This window comes from Neofelis nebulosa, chromosome 4, assembly GCF_028018385.1.
Source record: "Neofelis nebulosa isolate mNeoNeb1 chromosome 4, mNeoNeb1.pri, whole genome shotgun sequence".
Taxonomy (NCBI): Eukaryota; Metazoa; Chordata; class Mammalia; order Carnivora; family Felidae; genus Neofelis; species Neofelis nebulosa.
The window spans coordinates 60,404,874-60,423,160 of NC_080785.1; the positions used below are offsets into that span (position 1 = coordinate 60,404,874).

General features: G+C 37.5%; 1 protein-coding gene across 1 annotated transcript in view; it reads left to right on the plus strand.

Moving 5' to 3' along the window:
• Positions 1-18,287, plus strand: part of CRPPA (CDP-L-ribitol pyrophosphorylase A) — a 320,876-nt gene that overhangs the window by 6,577 nt on the left and 296,012 nt on the right. The window contains exon 2 of the mRNA XM_058724920.1: positions 12,806-13,082. Within this exon, the coding sequence (XP_058580903.1) occupies positions 12,806-13,082 (277 nt within the window). The remainder of the gene's footprint in view (positions 1-12,805; positions 13,083-18,287) is intronic.

Here is an 18,287-nt window from a genome sequence, read left to right on the forward strand (position 1 = left end):
GGTTTTGTGTGTGTGTGTGTGTGTGTGTGTGTGTGTGTATGTGGTTCTATACTATTTTTAGGATTGTTTATTCAAGTTCTGTGAAAAATGCTGTTGGTATGTTGATAGCAATTGAATTAAATTTGTAGATGGCATTGGTAATAAAGATGTTTTAACGATTTTTTTTTTTTCTTGGAACCTGTGAGCAAGGAATGTCTTTGCCTTTTTCTGCGTTGTCTTGAATTTCTTTCATCAGTGTTTTATAGTTTTCCGAGTACAGGTCTTTCACATTGAAATTTATTCCTAGGTACTTTATTGTTATGGTATGATTGTGAATGGGATTTTTGTCTTTAAAATTTTTTTTTTTTTCCAACATTTTTTATTTATTTTTGGGACAGAGAGAGACAGAGCATGAACGGGGAGGGGCAGAGAGAGAGGGAGACACAGAATCGGAAACAGGCTCCAGGCTCCGAGCCATCAGCCCAGAGCCTGACGCGGGGCTCGAACTCACGGACTGCGAGATCGTGACCTGGCTGAAGTCGGACGCTTAACCGACTGCGCCACCCAGGCGCCCCGGGATTTTTGTCTTAATCTCACCTTCTGCTTCGTTATTAGTGTATAGTAATGCAGTAGATTTCTATACATTGATTTTGTGTCCTTGGACTTTACTGAATTCATTGGCCAATTTTAGTAGATTTTTGGTGGGATATTTAGGGTTTTCTATGTGTGGTATGATGTCATCTGCAAATAGTTTTACTCCTTCCTTACCAATTTGAATGCCTCTTATTTCTTTTTGTCTAAAGGCTGTAGCTAGGACTTATAGTACTACATTGAATAAAAGTGGTGAGTGTGGACATCCCTGTTGCTGATGTTAGGGGGAAAGCTCTTAGTTTTGCCCCATTGAGTATGATGTTTGCTCATACGAGACCTTTATTATGTTGAGATGTGTTCCCTCTAGACCTATTTTGCAGAGATTTTGTTTTGTTTTTAAATCATGAAGGGATGCTATACTTTGTCAAATGCTTTTTCTATATCTATTGAAATGGTCATACAGTTTTATACTTTGTCTTACAGATGTGCCATATCATTTTGATTATTTTGTGGATATTGAACCACTCTTGCATTCCAGGAATAAATCCCACTTGATCATGGTGTATGATCTTTTAAATATATTGTTGGATGTGGTTTGCTAATATTATGAGGATTTTGCATCTATATTCATGAGAGATACTGGCCTGTACTCTTTTTTTTTTTGTGGCGTCTGTATCTGGCTTTGGTATCAGAGTGATAATGGCCTCACAGAATGGATTTGGATGTTTTCCTTCCTCTTGTATTTTTTGAAATAGCTTGAGAAGAGTAGATATTAACTGCCCTTTAAATGTTTGATAGAATTCACCTGTGAAGGCATCTGGTCCTGGAGTTTTATTTTTGGGAAGTTTTTTGATTACTGATTGAATTTCATTGCTGGTGATTGGTCTGTTCAAATTTTCTACTTGATATTAATATTTGATATTGATGAATATTTTCATAATATTCTGTTAAAATTGTATTTCTGTGGTGCTATTTCTTCTTTTCCATAAATTTTTGTTACTTGGGTCATCTATTTGTTAATTTTTTTAAATTTTCTTATTTGAGTCTTGCTAGAGGTTTATCTATTTCGTTGAGTTTTTTCAAAGAATCAGCTCCTGGTTTCATTGATCTGTTCTATTGCTTTTTTAGTTTTTATATTATTTATTTAAAAAAATTTTTTTTAAACATTTATTTATTTTTGAGACAGAGACCAAGCATGAACGGGGGAGGGTAAGAGGGAGGGAGACACAGACTCTGAAACAGGCTCCAGGCTCTGAGCTGTCAGCACAGAGCCCGAGGCAGGGCTCGAACTCACGGACCGCGAGATCGTGACCTGAGCGGAAGTCGGCCGCTTAACCAACTGAGCCACCCAGGCGCCCCTATATTATTTATTTCTATTCAGCATAGAGTTGGGTCTTGATTGTTTGTTTGTTTGTTTGTTTATTTATTTATCTATCTTGCCACCCTGTGTCTTTTCATTGGAGCATTTAGTCTATTCACATTCAAAGGAAGTACTGATAGATACGTGTTTATTGCCATTTTATCACTTGTTTAGTGGTTGTTTCTGTATATTTTCTCTGATGCTTCCCTGATTGTATTTCATGATTTTTTGGCTTTCTTTGGTGATCTATTTCAAACCTTTTCTCGTTATTCTTTGCATATCTATTACCTGTTTTTGATTGGTAGTTACCATTAGGTTTGTAAATAACATCTTCTAGTAAAGCAGTCTATATGACATTGATGGTCACTTTAGTTGAAGTTCATTCTTCTTCCCATTTTTTAGGTGTATAGCATCATAATATACATCCTTTTCTTTAATGAATCCCTTGACTGGTTTTTACAGAAAAGGTTATTTTTACTGCTTGTTTATTTTCATGTTCTCACTTATGATCTTCCTTTCCACCCAAAGGATTCCCTTTAATATTTCTTATAGGACTGCTTTAGTAGTCATGAGCTCTGTTTTTGTTTGAGAAACTTTTATCTCTCCTTCTATTCTGAGTGATAGCCTTCCTGGATAGGGTATTCTTGGTTGCAGATTTTTTCCCTTTGATCACCTTGAATATATCCTGCCATTCCCTCTGGCCTGCAAAGTTTTGGTAAAAAATCCCTTGTTAGTATTATGGAGTTCCTTTGAATGTAACTGTCATCTTTTATTGCTTTACTTTTTTTTTTTTTTTCCTTTTACTACTTTTTGCCATTTTAATTACTATATGTCTTGGTGTGGACCTCCTTGTGTAGAGATTTTTTTTTTGGGGTGAGGGGGAAGGATATCTGTGTCTCCTCAATCTGGATATGTTTCCTTTCTCATGTTAGGGAAGTTTCAACTATTATTTCTCCAAATAAGTTTCCTGCCCCTCATCTGAGATCCTATAGTACAGATATTATGCTTGGAGTCACTGAGTTCTCTAAGAATATTCTCAATTTGCATAATTATCTTTACTTTGCTAAGATTGGTTATGTTCCATTAGTCTGTGTTCCAGGTCATTAAATAATTTGCTTTATGTAGCCTGCTATTTGTTCCATCAAGTATATTTTTAATTTCACTTACTGTGTTCTTGATCTCTGGTTGTTTTTTTATTTTTCGTTTGTTTGTTTGTTTTTGTTTTTTTTACTCTCTGTTAAGTGTCTCACTGATGTCCTCCACTCTTAAGTCCAGTGAGTATCTTTATGATACTTATTTTAAATTCTCTATCAGCCATAATACTTACATCTGTTTTGCTTGGGTCAGATGGTATGATTTGGTCCTGTTCTTTCATTTGGCAAATGTATCTCTGTCTTCTCATTTTGTTTGACTTAGTGTATCTATTTCTCTCTGTTAAGAGCAAGAGAAGTAGCTGACTTTCCTATGATAACAGCCTTATGAAGAAGAGGTCCTTCAGGGCTCTGCAGGAAGGCTTCTCTGAAGCCAGGAGCTTCAGGGAATGTCTTCTATGTGTGTTGTGTCTGCTCTGCTGTTGAGTCTTGCCCTATTGTTCGTTCAGTACAGCTGTGGGCAGAGTCCCTCTCTGCCTGTTGTGGGCAGCAAGGTGTGCAGTGGTTTGCTTGAGAACTGAGACTTGCCCCCACCACTATGTAAACTGAGGATCTACAAAATGCTCAGGTCAGATGTGGCGTTGGCAGTGTTTGTGCTGGTCTTCTGGGGGAAGGCCCAGAGCAGGGGGATGGAGGCAAGAGTGACTGGAAAGGGGTGGATCCATTGAAGCATTTGGGAGTGGCATGGCCTGGTGGAGCTTTGTGAAAGCAAGTTAAGCTATGAGTGTCAGTACTGTGTTGCTTCCCACAGGTAACCATTGTTTATGCTATGGGGCTAGGGAGGGAAATAGCATTTGCCAGCTTCTTTGTTCCTGGAGGTGTCTCCTAGTGGCATCTGTTTGTCCAGGCGGTGTTCTGAGATGAGCAAACTGCTCATCTGGGGGGGGAGGGCAGTCTACCCCAGGCATTTTTCAAACTGCTGGTTCTATACTGTATCTGCATGGGCTGTTTATCCTGCTGTCTCTTTAAGGATGGGGATTCTGCTTCCTAAAGCTTTCTGGGCTCTCCTAGAGCCAAGCCTGGGATTTTTAAAATTCCAGGCTTTAAGTCCTGCTTGTTTTAGGAACTCATGAAATTTGGCCTTCACTCAACTCACTCAAAAGAAAATACTAGAGATTCATTCTCCCATTTCATGGGCTCCTGGTGTGAAAATGTGTTTTCTGCCCTTTACTGTGCTGCCAGCTTGAATGGCATGGTCTGTTTTGCTCTCAGACTACATCTCAGCCCTTTGTACCTTTGATGTGACCTTTTCCCTGCCCTTAGTTGTGGAGTTTGTACTACCAGTGTATTGGTCGTTTCCTGGGTTATTTATACTGATGTGGTCATTTAGTTGTAACCATGGGGTGAGGTGAGCTTAAGGTCCTCCATCTTCCCAGCTGATAGGTGTATGTGTTGAAGTGTGTGTATGCACTGATGGCTTATTAGATTTTCTGAGTTAATAGATTGTCTCTAATTTTTTCTTTCTTGTGTACTTGTTCTATCTTACTCTTTCTGAAAACCCTGGAAATTGTATTGAAACAAGATAGAAATATATATGTACATATATAAATGTTAATTTAAATGAGCAATGTTGATTGCTTGAATTGAACTAAAAGTTGGAGTAGGGAAGACAGGATAAATATTTAGACAGGAATTGACTGGTTTTAGTGACTAATTGAATTAAGGATTCAGAAAGAAAAAGGTACTTAAGTTACTTTCAGTTGAACATGTTCAAATACAGGAATTGAACTTTAAATAATTTTCTTAATGCATCATTAAGGGTCAAATCTGAGTTAAGGGAAACAATAGGCCTACATTATGTATTAAAAATACAATAAGACTGTGTGTGTATGACTAGATGTTTGTGTCAAATTGCCAGTGGGAAGGCCCCCATGGGACTCTTTCAAGGAGAGATTAGGACTGGTAGGTTGGACTTCAAGTAGGAAGTCTGGGGTCATGAGACCTGATAAGGAGACCTGACATTGTGGGGGCAATTGGGAGCCATCCCCTTCACACCAACTCAACAATGGTTTGCTGCTAAAATAGCAGGGTAGGTATGGGGAGATGTAAATCTACCAAATATGGCCACAGTACAATCCACAAGCCTAATTTCTATGAAGACTGTCATGGCAGTCAGCCCTAGCTGCCACTGTCCCTTGGGGCCAAACTGGGGAGGGGCAGAGAGCAAGGGAGAGAAAATCCCAAGGAGACTCTGCGTGGTCAGCACAGAGCCTGACGTGGGGCTCAAACTCACCAACCATGAGATCGTGACCTGGGTCGAAATCAAGAGTTGGACACTTAACTGAGTCACCCAGGCACTCCATGTATCTGTTTGCTTATTACTTATAAAGTTTATTTATTTGGAGAGCCAGCATGAGTGGTTGGGGGGGGGGGGTGGGACAGAAAGAGGGACCAAGAGAGAATCCCAAGCAGACTCTGCACTGTTAGCACAGAGTCCAATGTGGGGCTGAAACTCACAAACTGAGTTCATGATCTGAACCAAAACCAGGAGTCAATGCTTAACCAACTGAGCCTCCCAGGCATCTCCCTCCCTGTCTGTTTATTTAAAAAGCATGTGTTTAAATCTGTCATTTTTAACTGATCATATTAAGCTGCTCAAGCAGAATACTGTAAGTGATTTTTTAGCATTGTGGGAGAAAATATGAGAAATGATAATTTTTCCTCAAAATGTCTATAGGTGATAGCCTTGTAATTTGCCTAGGGAATGTGCTAGAAAGGAATTAGTCAAGAGAACTTGATGAAATCTGAGTATAGCAATTCAGCGTGGACATGCTTTCCACTAAGGAGGTCAGCCAGATTCGTTTATTCAGCAAATACTTGTTCAGTAGGCACTGTGTGAGGTAGTTAAGGTTTTTCTCAGTCCCATGATTCAACATTATTTAACTTTAATACTGTAAAAGTCTATTAATTCTACAACTAGAAAAGAATGTGAATAAATCCTTTGAAATATAAATAGTACTTAAAAAAGATTGCAAGTGCTTGGTTGCTGAACAAAATACCATAATTCCGTTATCTCTTAAGAGTGGTCTAAAGACCATGTCTCCTAAATTTTTTTATTGTAACTTGTTTAAAAAAATATTTTGCATTATGACTCCATCAATCACATAAATACACAATATGTACGTATTTGAATTTCAAGAAAACCTGTCCTATTTGCTATGCATTCTAACTTTACCCTTCTATTAATTTCTATATCATTTATCCAAAAATGTTAACCTAAACTCCCTAAATTGATACACTAATAGGCCTTAATCTATAGTTTGAGAAGGAATAAAAGACTTAAAAGACTTTGCTGCTTAGAGTCTCTTACGACTTTTGGAAATAATCAAAGGACTTGGGTATATCTAATTATTTACATCTATTATGACTGACTTTCTTTGAAACAATTATTTTATAGCTCTTTGAAGGCATTCTAGTAACTATCTTGGGGAGTTCATTAATTCATTGACTCATTGTGCAGGTATTTGAATGACTATTAAGTCTAGCAATGCCTTGTCTTTCTCCCTCTTAATTGTTCAGTATTAACATTTAATTGGAAGTAATTTTTATGAAAAAATAGCAACTTAAGATCTTTAAAAGTTGCTTTTAAGTGACTTTTTTTTTTCTGATAAAATACACTATGAAGAGATAAATAGCTTAGAGTACAAGTTAAATTCTTGATTATAGAGTAGTTTTGCCTACTGATTTAGTTGAGCATGTACTTAAAATGTTTTTAAAAAATAAAAACCTTAGTGTGATGTTTTATTAATAAACTGAAATATATTCGATCACTGTTAATAATTCTTTCCTTTAAACTTGAGCAAATCACAGACCATTATGTCAAAAGTGTTAACTGAATCCATGAACAGAGAAAAGGCTTAAACAATTACAAAAGTAATAATTTATTCCTTTCTAGTTATTTAAATCTTTCCTATTCATGGATTCATTTAACAGATACTGACATATGGTCTATGAGGTCAGGAATTCTGCCAGAGTTGGTTCATTATTATATAACAAGTGTCTAGCATACTGCCTGGCAAATGTTAGGTGTTTATTTTTGCTTGAATTACGAGAAATAAAGGAAATTTGTCATTTTGATCACAAATGTAGCAGTATTACATGGCTCATCACTAAGAATATAAATGATGTGCTGGAGACACAATGGATACTGACATAATTTTACCACCTCTTTCTCACAGACTGTTAGTGCATTTGTAGAAGTTAACAGTGTGCTCCCAAATCAGACTTGGTTCCACCCAGGTCCCTGCATTTCTTAAGTGTGAGATCATGGGCAGATCACTGCTTCCATGTCCTCTGTAAAGCGATAATAGTGATTTCCTGCGATCTGATATATTGGATGAGATATTGCAGGCAAGTGCTGTACATAGCACATGTTACTGAGCGAGCCATCAATCTTAGTTGCTGTTAATATTACTAATACTCCTTGGTTTAGAATGTGCCAAGCTCTGAAGTGTAGACTTTGCTTTCTGTGAGTTGGCAGCCTAGTGAAGGAGATAGAAAAGGAAACCGTAGAGTATGATGGTAAATCTCTCTAGCAGTAAGAATACTCTGGAAGTGGAGAACAGGGATGCTGCTCCCAAAATGCCTGGGAAAGCTTCCTGGGGGAAGCCATATATGAACTGACAGCTGAACAGGTGGAACTGAGCTTCCCATCTTGCCCCACCCCAAGATGGGGTAGGTGTGCTGGGTAGCAAAGGAAGTAACATAAGCAAAGACCTGGATGTGAGAGAAAATGTCCTCCTAAATAAGAGGGGAATGGGACAGATGAAGTGGCATAGGGACAAGTAGGCTGACCTTGAAGGGTCCTGCTCAAGAAGCAGCAGGGGGTAACTTTAGGTTTGCAGTTGAGAAAAATCCTCTAGAAGTGGTGAGAATGTGTTATGTTGGGATAAAAAGTAGAACGAGACCAGCTAAGAGGCTGGTGCAATGAATAATGGAGGAGATGAGTGCTTTGGTCACAGCTTGTGTCAGTGAAGACAGAACCTTGGGAAGCTTCACATTTAGAGACCACGGACTGTCACTTGTCAGTTGCGGTGGGGGGGGGGGGGACGTGTGGAGTGGGCGCTTTAAGTACAGTATAAATTCTAAACTGTGTGAGTACACTGTAATCAATTAAGTTTGTAATGAAAGGGATGGGGGATGGATGGGCTACAAAGCAGAGCAACCAACGCTGAGACTTACTCCCTAATACTTTCTATTGACTGCACATCATAATACATATCTTACTCTTAGGTGCTTTGTGAATATTTCTGCATTGTTTCAGCTTGCTTGTGATTAGAATTCCCCCCAGTGTCTGACAAAACATAAGTAATTCTGGCTTTCTAGGAGCCTAAAGTTATTGAAGTGAAGGTAAGGAGTCAAATGCTTGAAACAAAACCACATCACATAGGGAAGGTTATACTGTTTTGTTTTTTTTTTTTGAGTTTTTGTAGCTGATCGGCTTAATGAAGAGCTTCTTTTGTTTTTATAACCTTTGAGATGATGCTGTGTTGAGAGATACTACACCGTTGCTGGTAGGTGAGATTGACCAAGGTCATTTATTCAACAAATAAATGAGGGTATACCAGGTATGTGAAAAGCAATGGGCAAAACAGATCTCCTTTCTGTCATGGAAGTTACCTTCTAGAAGATGGAATATGGGATTGTATTTTGGTAAAACGATTTCAAGAACTTTTTGGTACAAGATGGTAGTTTGGGAAAGCTAAGTAGAATGTATATGTCACCTCTTAATTGTTTCCCACTTAAGAGAGACCGTAGAGAATGAGGATTACAGGAGTTAGAACATGACTAAGGCTTAAGCCATAGTAAATGCTTAATGTTAGTTATTTTATGTCATAATGAAACTTTTTTGCCAATTTTGCAAAGGTTATGCTCTCTAATTTATCTCTTAAACCCCATCTACAAGCTCCATCTGGTAGCGAGGCTACAGTCATCGTCTTTCCCAGAATGAAGCAGCAGTCATCTCCTACTTGGTCTGTCTGCTTTCCCTTTCTCTACCAGATGTCTTCTCTACCTTGTAGCAAGAGTAAAACTGAGTGTACTAAATTAGCTGCTGTTAAAACAAAAACAAACAAAAAAACCATGAAGTGGGTGACTTAAAGCAACATGTTACTACCTTCAACTTCTGGAAGTTAGAAGTTTACAGTAGGTATCACTGGACTAAAATATAAAGGTGTTGGCAATGCTATGTTTGTTCTGGACACTCAAGGGACAGTCCATTTCCTGGCCACTTTCTAGTTTCTAGAGGTTGCTTATATTCCTAGACTTGTGGTCCTGTATCACACTGGCCACTGTTTCTATTAACTCATCTGCTGCGTTGACTTTTCTGCCTCTTGTTCACGTTTAAGGATTCCTGGGATTATATTAGACATACCTAGATGGTCTAGGAAAATCATTCCATTTCAAGATCCTTAACCACATCTGTAAAGTTCCTTTGGCATGTAGGGTTGTCCCTTCACAGGTTTGGGAAATTAGGAAGTAGTCTTCTCTTAGGGGCTTTTCTGACTACTAGAGTTTTCTAGGCACTGTTTTATGACATGATACACATTTGGGTAAGTGAGCACTTTTTAATTTTTAATTTTTATTTTTTTAGAGAAATGTCCTCTCCTGCATAAAGCTTTGTTTATGGCTTTGTATTATAACATTAAAACTCATCACATGGTCTGTGAGGCCCCATGGCTTAGCCTATTCTGGGTCTTGCCTTGACCTCCAGCTTCTTCATAGGCTCTCATCCCATTCCATTGCTGAAACGATTTGACTCCATTTGCTTCCTGGCCCTCAGGACCTTGTAATGGCTTTTACTTACAGCATACCTTCATACTCCTTTGCCTATTTTTCCCTGCCACTCACCATTTGGATCCTATAGCAAATTCTGGTTCCTTAGGGAATATTACCTTGGCCTTCTCTGTGCTATTCAGATGATCTGCTTGCATGTGAGCCTGGATTTCTTCATAACACTTGATCACAGATTGCTGTTGTTCCTTGGGGTTCTTTGTTTGATCTGTAACCTCAGCAAAGGCAGTATTTATTTTCATTGTGTTGTCAATGCTTAGTTTATCAGCATCTTCATTCAGTAAATACCTGTTAAAGGAATGGACTTAAAAATACAGTGTGCCTATAAAGTAGCTCTTTGTGTTGCTCATCTGTATATTACTGTTGTAGTGACAGGAAGAATGGGATTGGAAAGGGTTGGTTCAATTACAGAAGGTTGGAGGTTAATAAGTAAATCAACCAAATGTTCACATAAATAAAACTCATTTCACTCAGTAATTTTCAGAACTTTCCATCTTTGTAAAAATGTATATAAGATTTTCACTGTCTAGCATGCATATAGAGTGTCTCAGAGGCTGAGAGTTCTTTGTATGGAATGAGAAAAGACCCCAAATAGCCAAAGCAATCCTGAAAAAGAAAATGAAAGCTGGGGGTATAACAGTCTGGAGTGCAAGATGTATTACAAAGCTGTAATTATCAAGACGGTATGGTAATGCCACAAAAACAGACACTCAGATCAATGGAACAGAATAGAGAACCCAGAAATGGACCCACAAAAGTATGGCAAACTAATCTTTGACAAAGTAGGAAAGAATATCTGGTGGAATAAAGACAGTCTGTTCAGCAAACCGTGCTGGGAAAACTGGACAGTGACGTAGAAAAATTAACCTGGACCACTTTCTTACACCATACACAAAAATAAACTCAAAATGAATGAAAGATCTAAGTGTAAGACAGGAAGCCATCAAAATCCTCGAGGAGAAAGCAGGCAAAAACCTCTTTGAACTTGGCCGCACCAACTTCTTACTCAACATGTCTCCAGAGGCAAGGGAAACCAAAGCAAAAATAAACTATTGGGACCTCATCAGAATAAAAACTTCTGCACAGTGAAGGAAACAATCAGCAAAACTAAAAGGCAAGTGACAGAATGGGAGAAGATATTTGCAAATGACATATCAGATAAAGGGTTAGTATCCAAAATCTACAAAGAACTTATCCAACCCAACACCCAAAAAACAAATGATCCAGTGAAGAAATGGGCAAAAGACATGAATAGACACTTCTCCAAAGAAGACATCCAGATGGCCAACCTACACATGAAAAAATGCTCAACGTCACTCATCATCAGGGAAATACAAATCAAAACCACAATGAGATACTACCTTACACCTGTCAGAATAGCGAACATTAGCAACTCAGGCAACAACAGATGCTGGTGAGGATGTGGAGAAAGAGGATCTCTTTTGCATTGTTGGTGGCAATGCAAGCTGGTGTAGCCACTCTGGAAAACAGTATGGAGGTTTTTCAAAAAGCTAAAAATAGAACTACACTATGACCCAGCAATTGCACTACTAGGCACTTATTCATGGGATACAGGTGTGCTGTTTCGAAGGGACACATGCACCCCCGTGTTTATAGCAGCACTATCAACAATAGCCAAAGTATGGAAAGAGCCCAAAAGTCCCTCAAGGGATGAATGGATAAAGAAGATGTGGTGTATATATACACAATGGAGTATTACTCGGCAATCAAAAAGAATGAAATCTTGCCATTTGCAACTACATGGATGGAACTAGAGGGTTTTATGCTAAGCTAAATTAGTGAAAGACAGGTATCATATGACCTCACTCATATGAGGGCTTTAAGACACAGAACAGATGAACACAAGAGAGGGAAAGCGAAAGCAATACAAAAACAGGGAGGGAGACAAAAAATAAGAGACTCTTGATTATGGAGAACAAACAGAGCATTACTGGAGGGGTTGTGGGAGGGACAATGGGCTAAATGGGTAAGGGGCATTAAGGAAGACGCTTGTTGGGATGAGCACTGGGTGTTATGCATAGGGAATGAATCACTGGAATCTACTCCTGAAATCATTATTGCACTATATACTAACTAACTTGGATGTAAATTAAAAAAAAAAAAATTAATTTTAAAGTGACCTTTATTCAGAGTTCGTATCGTGGGTCAGAGGCAGTTTGCCTGGTCTGAGCCTGTTGGCTCTATGTGGAACATAGAGTCTATAATGACCTCAAGCTCTGTTAGTGCTGGTGTTCAAGAAGTCTGCCAAAATCTAATGCAGTTGCCACTCAATGCTATGGAGTATGCAGTGCAAAATGTCAGTAGGTGTTTAAAAAAATATTTTGCAACAGAAAAATTGTTTAACACTTTGTGTGACTCAATAGGTCAATTCTTTAAATATTTTATTATAAAGTTTATCATTTTGAACTTGATATAATCTTAGTATCCCTATTTAAGACATGATGTTTCACTTGGATGTAGGCAAAGTTATGCAGCTGTGTTAGTGATTTGATGGATTTCTTGAGAGAGACAGAAATACTGGTATTCAAAACTGCTTTGACTTGTTCCTATTTTATTGAACAAATGATTTGGAAAAAAATCAATTTAAAGGACTGTTACTGCATTCTTTTATCTCAATGTACTGATAATAGAATCCAAACTTTGGAATCCATATCTATTGTATAGTATTTATATAGGTAAAATTTGACTGTGGAATATAAAACATTAACTACATCTGTTACTATCTATGGTGTGAAATATTCACTGATTAACAATCTTTTTACTAGACACAATAAAATGCATAAAACTGATTTAACTTTCAGTTTTTGATAGCCCTATGAAGTTACAGTAGTGCTTACTAATTCAGTTTTGTTACTAGCTTAACTTGTATAAGGCTCTATTTATATTAAATGTATGTACTCTTTCCTTTTAGAGTATGTTGGATAAAGGACATTGTTGTTGCAGTAACTGGAGAGAACATGGAAGCAATGAAGGGTATCATTCAGAAGTACCAGCATCAGCGCATCTCACTGGTTGAAGCTGGAGTGACCCGTCACAGGTCAATTTTCAATGGACTCAAAGCACTGGCAGAGGACCAGCCTGACTCTAAACTGTCTAAGCCAGAAGTTGTGATAATCCATGATGCTGTGAGACCATTTGTTGAAGAAGATGTCCTTCTTAAGGTTGTCACAGCTGCTAAGGAATATGGGGTAAGTGTTTATACTCCTGAAGGTGGATAAAAGATGCAAATACAATAGCAAATGTTGAATTTCTGGATTTTGATGAAATTCTATTTAAATGTCTATATGAAACAGGCATGATGACTTAAAAGCATCATACTAATTTTTTTTTTCAGGAAGCTTGAAGTGTTGTAGGTCATGAGACTGTACCGGAATTTATTTTTTCTTACAGTCCAGTGCCTCATCATAACATGAGCTTTTTGGAGAAAAATGTAATAATGTCTTCAGAGTATGGCTATGTATGCACCTTGAATAAATGAGAAGCAATGTACACTTACCTGAAAATACCTAAGAAAATTCTCAAGTCTAGGACACACGATTATCAAAAATTTGGCTGATCACGTGCACATTGTGTTTTGACTTTCCGGAACTGGTTTACTTTCCAGCACGAATAACTAGGCAAGATTTTCACACCCTTTAAAGTGAAACATTTTAAGATGACACAGAATTCTGTGTGATATTTCACCAAAGAAGACAGGATAGCAAAAGACCTTTGGTAATGTCTAGAACATCTTTGTTTTGTTCTTATATTAGTAGATAAAAATCCTAAAAATAAGGTAATAGTTTTCTAGTCTAAATTTGAGACAGTGCAACATGTTGTACACAGTTGGTATAGCATACTAGCAATAAACTATGGAGGTGGACATGCTTAGGCCCCTCTTAAACATTTTTTAATTAATGGTGTATGTGCAACTTTCTCAACCTCTTCGAGCCCATTTTCTTTACTTTCCTTACTTGTAAAAATACAGACGATGGAGTGCCTGGGTGGCTCAGTTGGTTGAATGGCTGACTTTTGATTTTGGCTCAGGTCATGCATGATCTCACAGTGATGAGTTTGAGCCCTGAGTCAGGCTCTGTGCTGAGTGTGGAGCCTGTTTGGGATGCTCTCTCTCCCTGTCTCTCTGTGCCTCCTCTAGTTGTCTCTCTGTTTCTCTCTCTCTTTAAATAAACATTTAAAACAATGCAGGTGCTAATACCTGTGGGGTTTTTTACTATTGGAAATTAGGTGTTAAGTTTTTTAAAAAGTATTAAGATGAATTACAACATGTAGGATTGTAGACCAATGGAAGGAGTCCTCTCAGCCTTCTTAGCCATATGGGTGGTGAGTTAAAAAATACCAGTCTGGAAAAGATAGTATTTGATTTGTCTTCAGTGATCTATATGTAACTGCAATTTTGTCAGGAAATTGGTGGTAATTTTATCTCATCTCCCTGCAGCATGAATTCCTTTTAAACCTGTATAAGAATTCCATCAATCAAATAAAACATTTTTCTTCAGTGTAACTTAAAAATGGTAGCTTGATGTAGTGTTAATGGAGTGAAAATGATCATAGAGGTACGTTAGTTGACCTCAAAACTTGGTCAGGGCCCTCCTATTTCTTCTGTGACTCCTTCCTGTTCTCCAGGCTCCTTTACTGTAGTAGATGCAAGATGATCAGTTAGAAGTGAAATGAAGAGGAAGAAAAGGGCACAGGATTTATAACAGTGAGGAATTAGAGTGAAACTTGACAAATTTGAGCAAGTTCCTAGGGAGCACTGTATAGGTGGGGCTGATAATGAAAAACTTCTACTATAAGGCAAATAAAATCAGAGACCTTTGGCTATGTTACCTTTTGGAAAAATATCAGTCAAGCTCACAATACCAGTTACACATTTGGAATTTTTTGCTGATTTTTTTTTTTTTTTTTAAGATCTTATTTCTAAGATTATCCGTAAAGTGATACTTGTGGTAATAGGTCTGAAAGTTAAGAGGACTCTCCGGCTGCAGTTAATAATAAGCTAAGATATCCTGGTTTAACTGGTGACTTAATAAAACATAAACATGCATAGCATTTACTGTTTTTTTTTTTGTTGTTGTTGCAGATGTGTTGGAATTCTTTGATTCTTTATAATGAATGTTAATAGAATAACTTTTATGTATTATGCACATGATAAAATCATACATGATGTTTTAATGAAATCTGTGAAACTTTGATTGAATTAAGAAGCTAGTTTTAAGCAAAATCTTCACTATTTATTTTGAAGCTTCAGGAACTTGATGTCTTCTAGAAATAATGTCTTGTGGGGCGCTTGAGTGACTCATTTGGTTAAGCGTCTGACTTTGGCTCAATTCATGATCTCACGGTTTGTGAGTTTGAGTCCCACATGGGGCTCTCGACTGTAAGCACAGAGCCTGCTTGGGATCTTCTGTCCCCCTCTCTGCTCCTCTCTGGCTCATGCTTGTGTTCTCTCTGTCTCTCTCAAAAATAAACATTTAAAACAATGGATGTGATGTCTTGTTTGGATGGTGTTAAGGAATAATTTTCAAGACAGTAGGAAATGAGTTTAATACAGATAGGTGAAATACTTTTTTTTTTTTTTTTTTTGATATTATGTTGATAGAGCAACCACAGGGGAGGGGCAGAGAGAGAAGGAGAGAGAGAGAATCTTAGGCTCTATGCTCATTGTAGAGTCCAACACGGGGCTGGATCCCAAGACTCTGGGATCATGACCTGAGCCAAAATTAAGAGTTGGGTGCTCAGTTGACTGAGCCATGTAGGCACCCCATGAATGATTATTTCAACATCCTGTAGATTCAATTTGCGCATATATATATATATATATATATATATATATATATATATATAATGTTTGAGAATTCTTGCATCCATGTTCATCAGGGATATTGGCCTCTAGTTCTCTTTCTTAGTGGAATCTTTGTCTGGTTTTGGAATCAGGGTAATGCTGCCTCTAAAATGAGTTGGGAAGTTTTCTTTCAATTTCTATTTTTGGAAAAGTGTGAGTAGAATAGGTATTAACTCTTCTTTAAATGTTAGGTAGAATTCCCCCGGGAAGCCATCTGGCCCTGGATTTGGTTTGTTGGGGATTTTTGATTACTGATTCAGTTTCTTTGCTGGATATCGGTCTATTCGAATTTGGTATTTCTTCCTGCTGCAGTTTTGATATTTTATGTTTCTAGAAATTTATCTATTTGTTCCACGTAGTCTGATTTGTTAGAATATAATTCCTCATACTATAATCTTGTAATTGTATGTATTTCTATTGTGTTGGATGTTATTTCTCCTCTTATTATTTGTTTATTGGGGTTCTTTCTCTTTTAGGGGGCATATCAGTATTATTTTTTCAAGTAAACAGCTGGTTTCGTTGATCTAAATATTTTTTTTTCACTTTCTATATCATTTATTTCTGTTCTAATCTTTATTACTTCCCTTCTTCTACTGGCTTCAGACTTCATTTGTTCTTTTTATAGCTCCTCCAGGTGTAAGGTTAGGTTTTTTGAGATTTTTCTTGTCTCTTGAGGTAGGCTTGAATTGCTGTATACTTCCCTCTTATGACTGCCTTTGCTGCATCCCAGAAGTTTTGGACCATTGTGTTTTCATTTTCATTTGTTGCCGTGTTTCTTTTTTTTATTTTTTATTTTTTATTTCTTCATTCATTTCTTGGTTGACCCATTCATTCTTTAGTAGCATTCTTTAGTTGTTTAATCTCCATGTTTTTGTGCTCTTTGCAATTTTTTTCTTGAGATTGACTTCAAGTTTCATAGTGCTGTGGCCAGAAAAGATGCATGGTACAATCTTACTTTTTTTTTTTGTATGTGATGAAGCCTGATTTGTGACCTAGTATGTGATCTTTGCTGGAGAATGTCCCATGTGTATTTGAATGTCCCATGTGTATTTTGCTGCTTTAGAATGAAATGTTCTGATATATTTGTTTTGTGCATCTGGTCCAGTGTGTCATTCAAAGCCACTGTTTCCTTGTTGATTTTTTTGCTTAGATGATGTGTCCATTGATGTAAATGATGTAAAGTCCCCTGTTATTACTGTATTATTATCAATGAGTTTCTTTATGTTTGTCATTAACTGTTTTATATATTTTGGTATTCCATGTTGGAATTCAATTTACAGTTGACAGTAGTTCCACTTATTATGATGTAGTGCTCTTCTTCATCTCTGGTTACAGTCTTTGGTTTAAATGTAGTTTGTTTGGGGGCACCTGGTGGCTCAGTTGGTTAGATATCCAACTTTGGCTCAGATCTTTATCTTGTGAGTTAGAGCCCCAAGTCGCCCTCTGTGCTGACAGCTCAGAGCCTGGAGCCTGCTTCAGATTCTGTGTCTCCCTCTTTCTCTGCCCCTCCCCTGGTCGTGCTTTGTCTCTGTCTCTCTGTCTCTCTCAAAAATTAAAAAAAAAAATGTTTACCTGTATATATATGGCTAGTCTGGGTTTCTTTTGATGTCCATTTGCATGGTAAATGTTTCTTCAGCCCCTCTCTTGAAATCTTCAGGTGTCTTTAGGTCTAAAATAAGTCTCTCATAGGCAACATATAGATGGGTTCTGGTTTTTTTTACTTAATCCATTCTGACACACTGTGTCTTTCGACTGGAGTCCCTTTACATTCAGAGTAATTATTGATAGATACATATTTAGTATCATTTTATTACTTGTTTTGTCATTTCTGAAGTATCTTTGTTACTTTTGGTCTTTACTTTAGACTCAGTATTTCTTACAGGGCTGGTTTAGTGGTCACAAACACCTTTAGTTTGTGTTTGTCTGGGAAACTCTTTATCTTTCCTTCTATTCTGAATGATAGCCTGCTGTGTTGAGTATTCTTGGTTGCAGATTTTTCTCAACCAGCACAATGAATATTTTATGCCACTCCCTCCTGGCTTGCCAAGTTTCTGTGCAGAGATCTGCAGCTAGTGCTATGGGTCTCCCTTGGAAGTTAAGGACTTCTTTTGTCTTGATGCTTCTAGGATGTTTTCTTTTTCTCTATATTTTGCAAATTTAACTGCAATATGTCTTGGTATTGACCTGCTTTTGTTGATTTTAATGGGAGTTCTCTATGCCTTCTGGATTAGGATATCTATGTGTTTCCTTCCCTAGAATAGGAAAGTTTTTACTTCTTATTTCTTGAAATAAACCTGCTGCCCCCTCTTCTCTCTCGTCCTCTGGGACTCCTTTTATACAAATATTACAGTATGTGATGGAGTCACTGAGTTCCCTAAGTCTACTTGCATGTTGCATAATTCATTCTCCCTTTTGTTCAACTTCATTATTTTTCATAATTTTCTCTTCTATGTGACTTACTCATTCCTCTGCTTCTTTCATCCTTGTCATTCTATCCAGTCTGTTTCAAATCTCCGTTGTTGGAGTTGTCATTTTTGCCTGATTGGTTTTG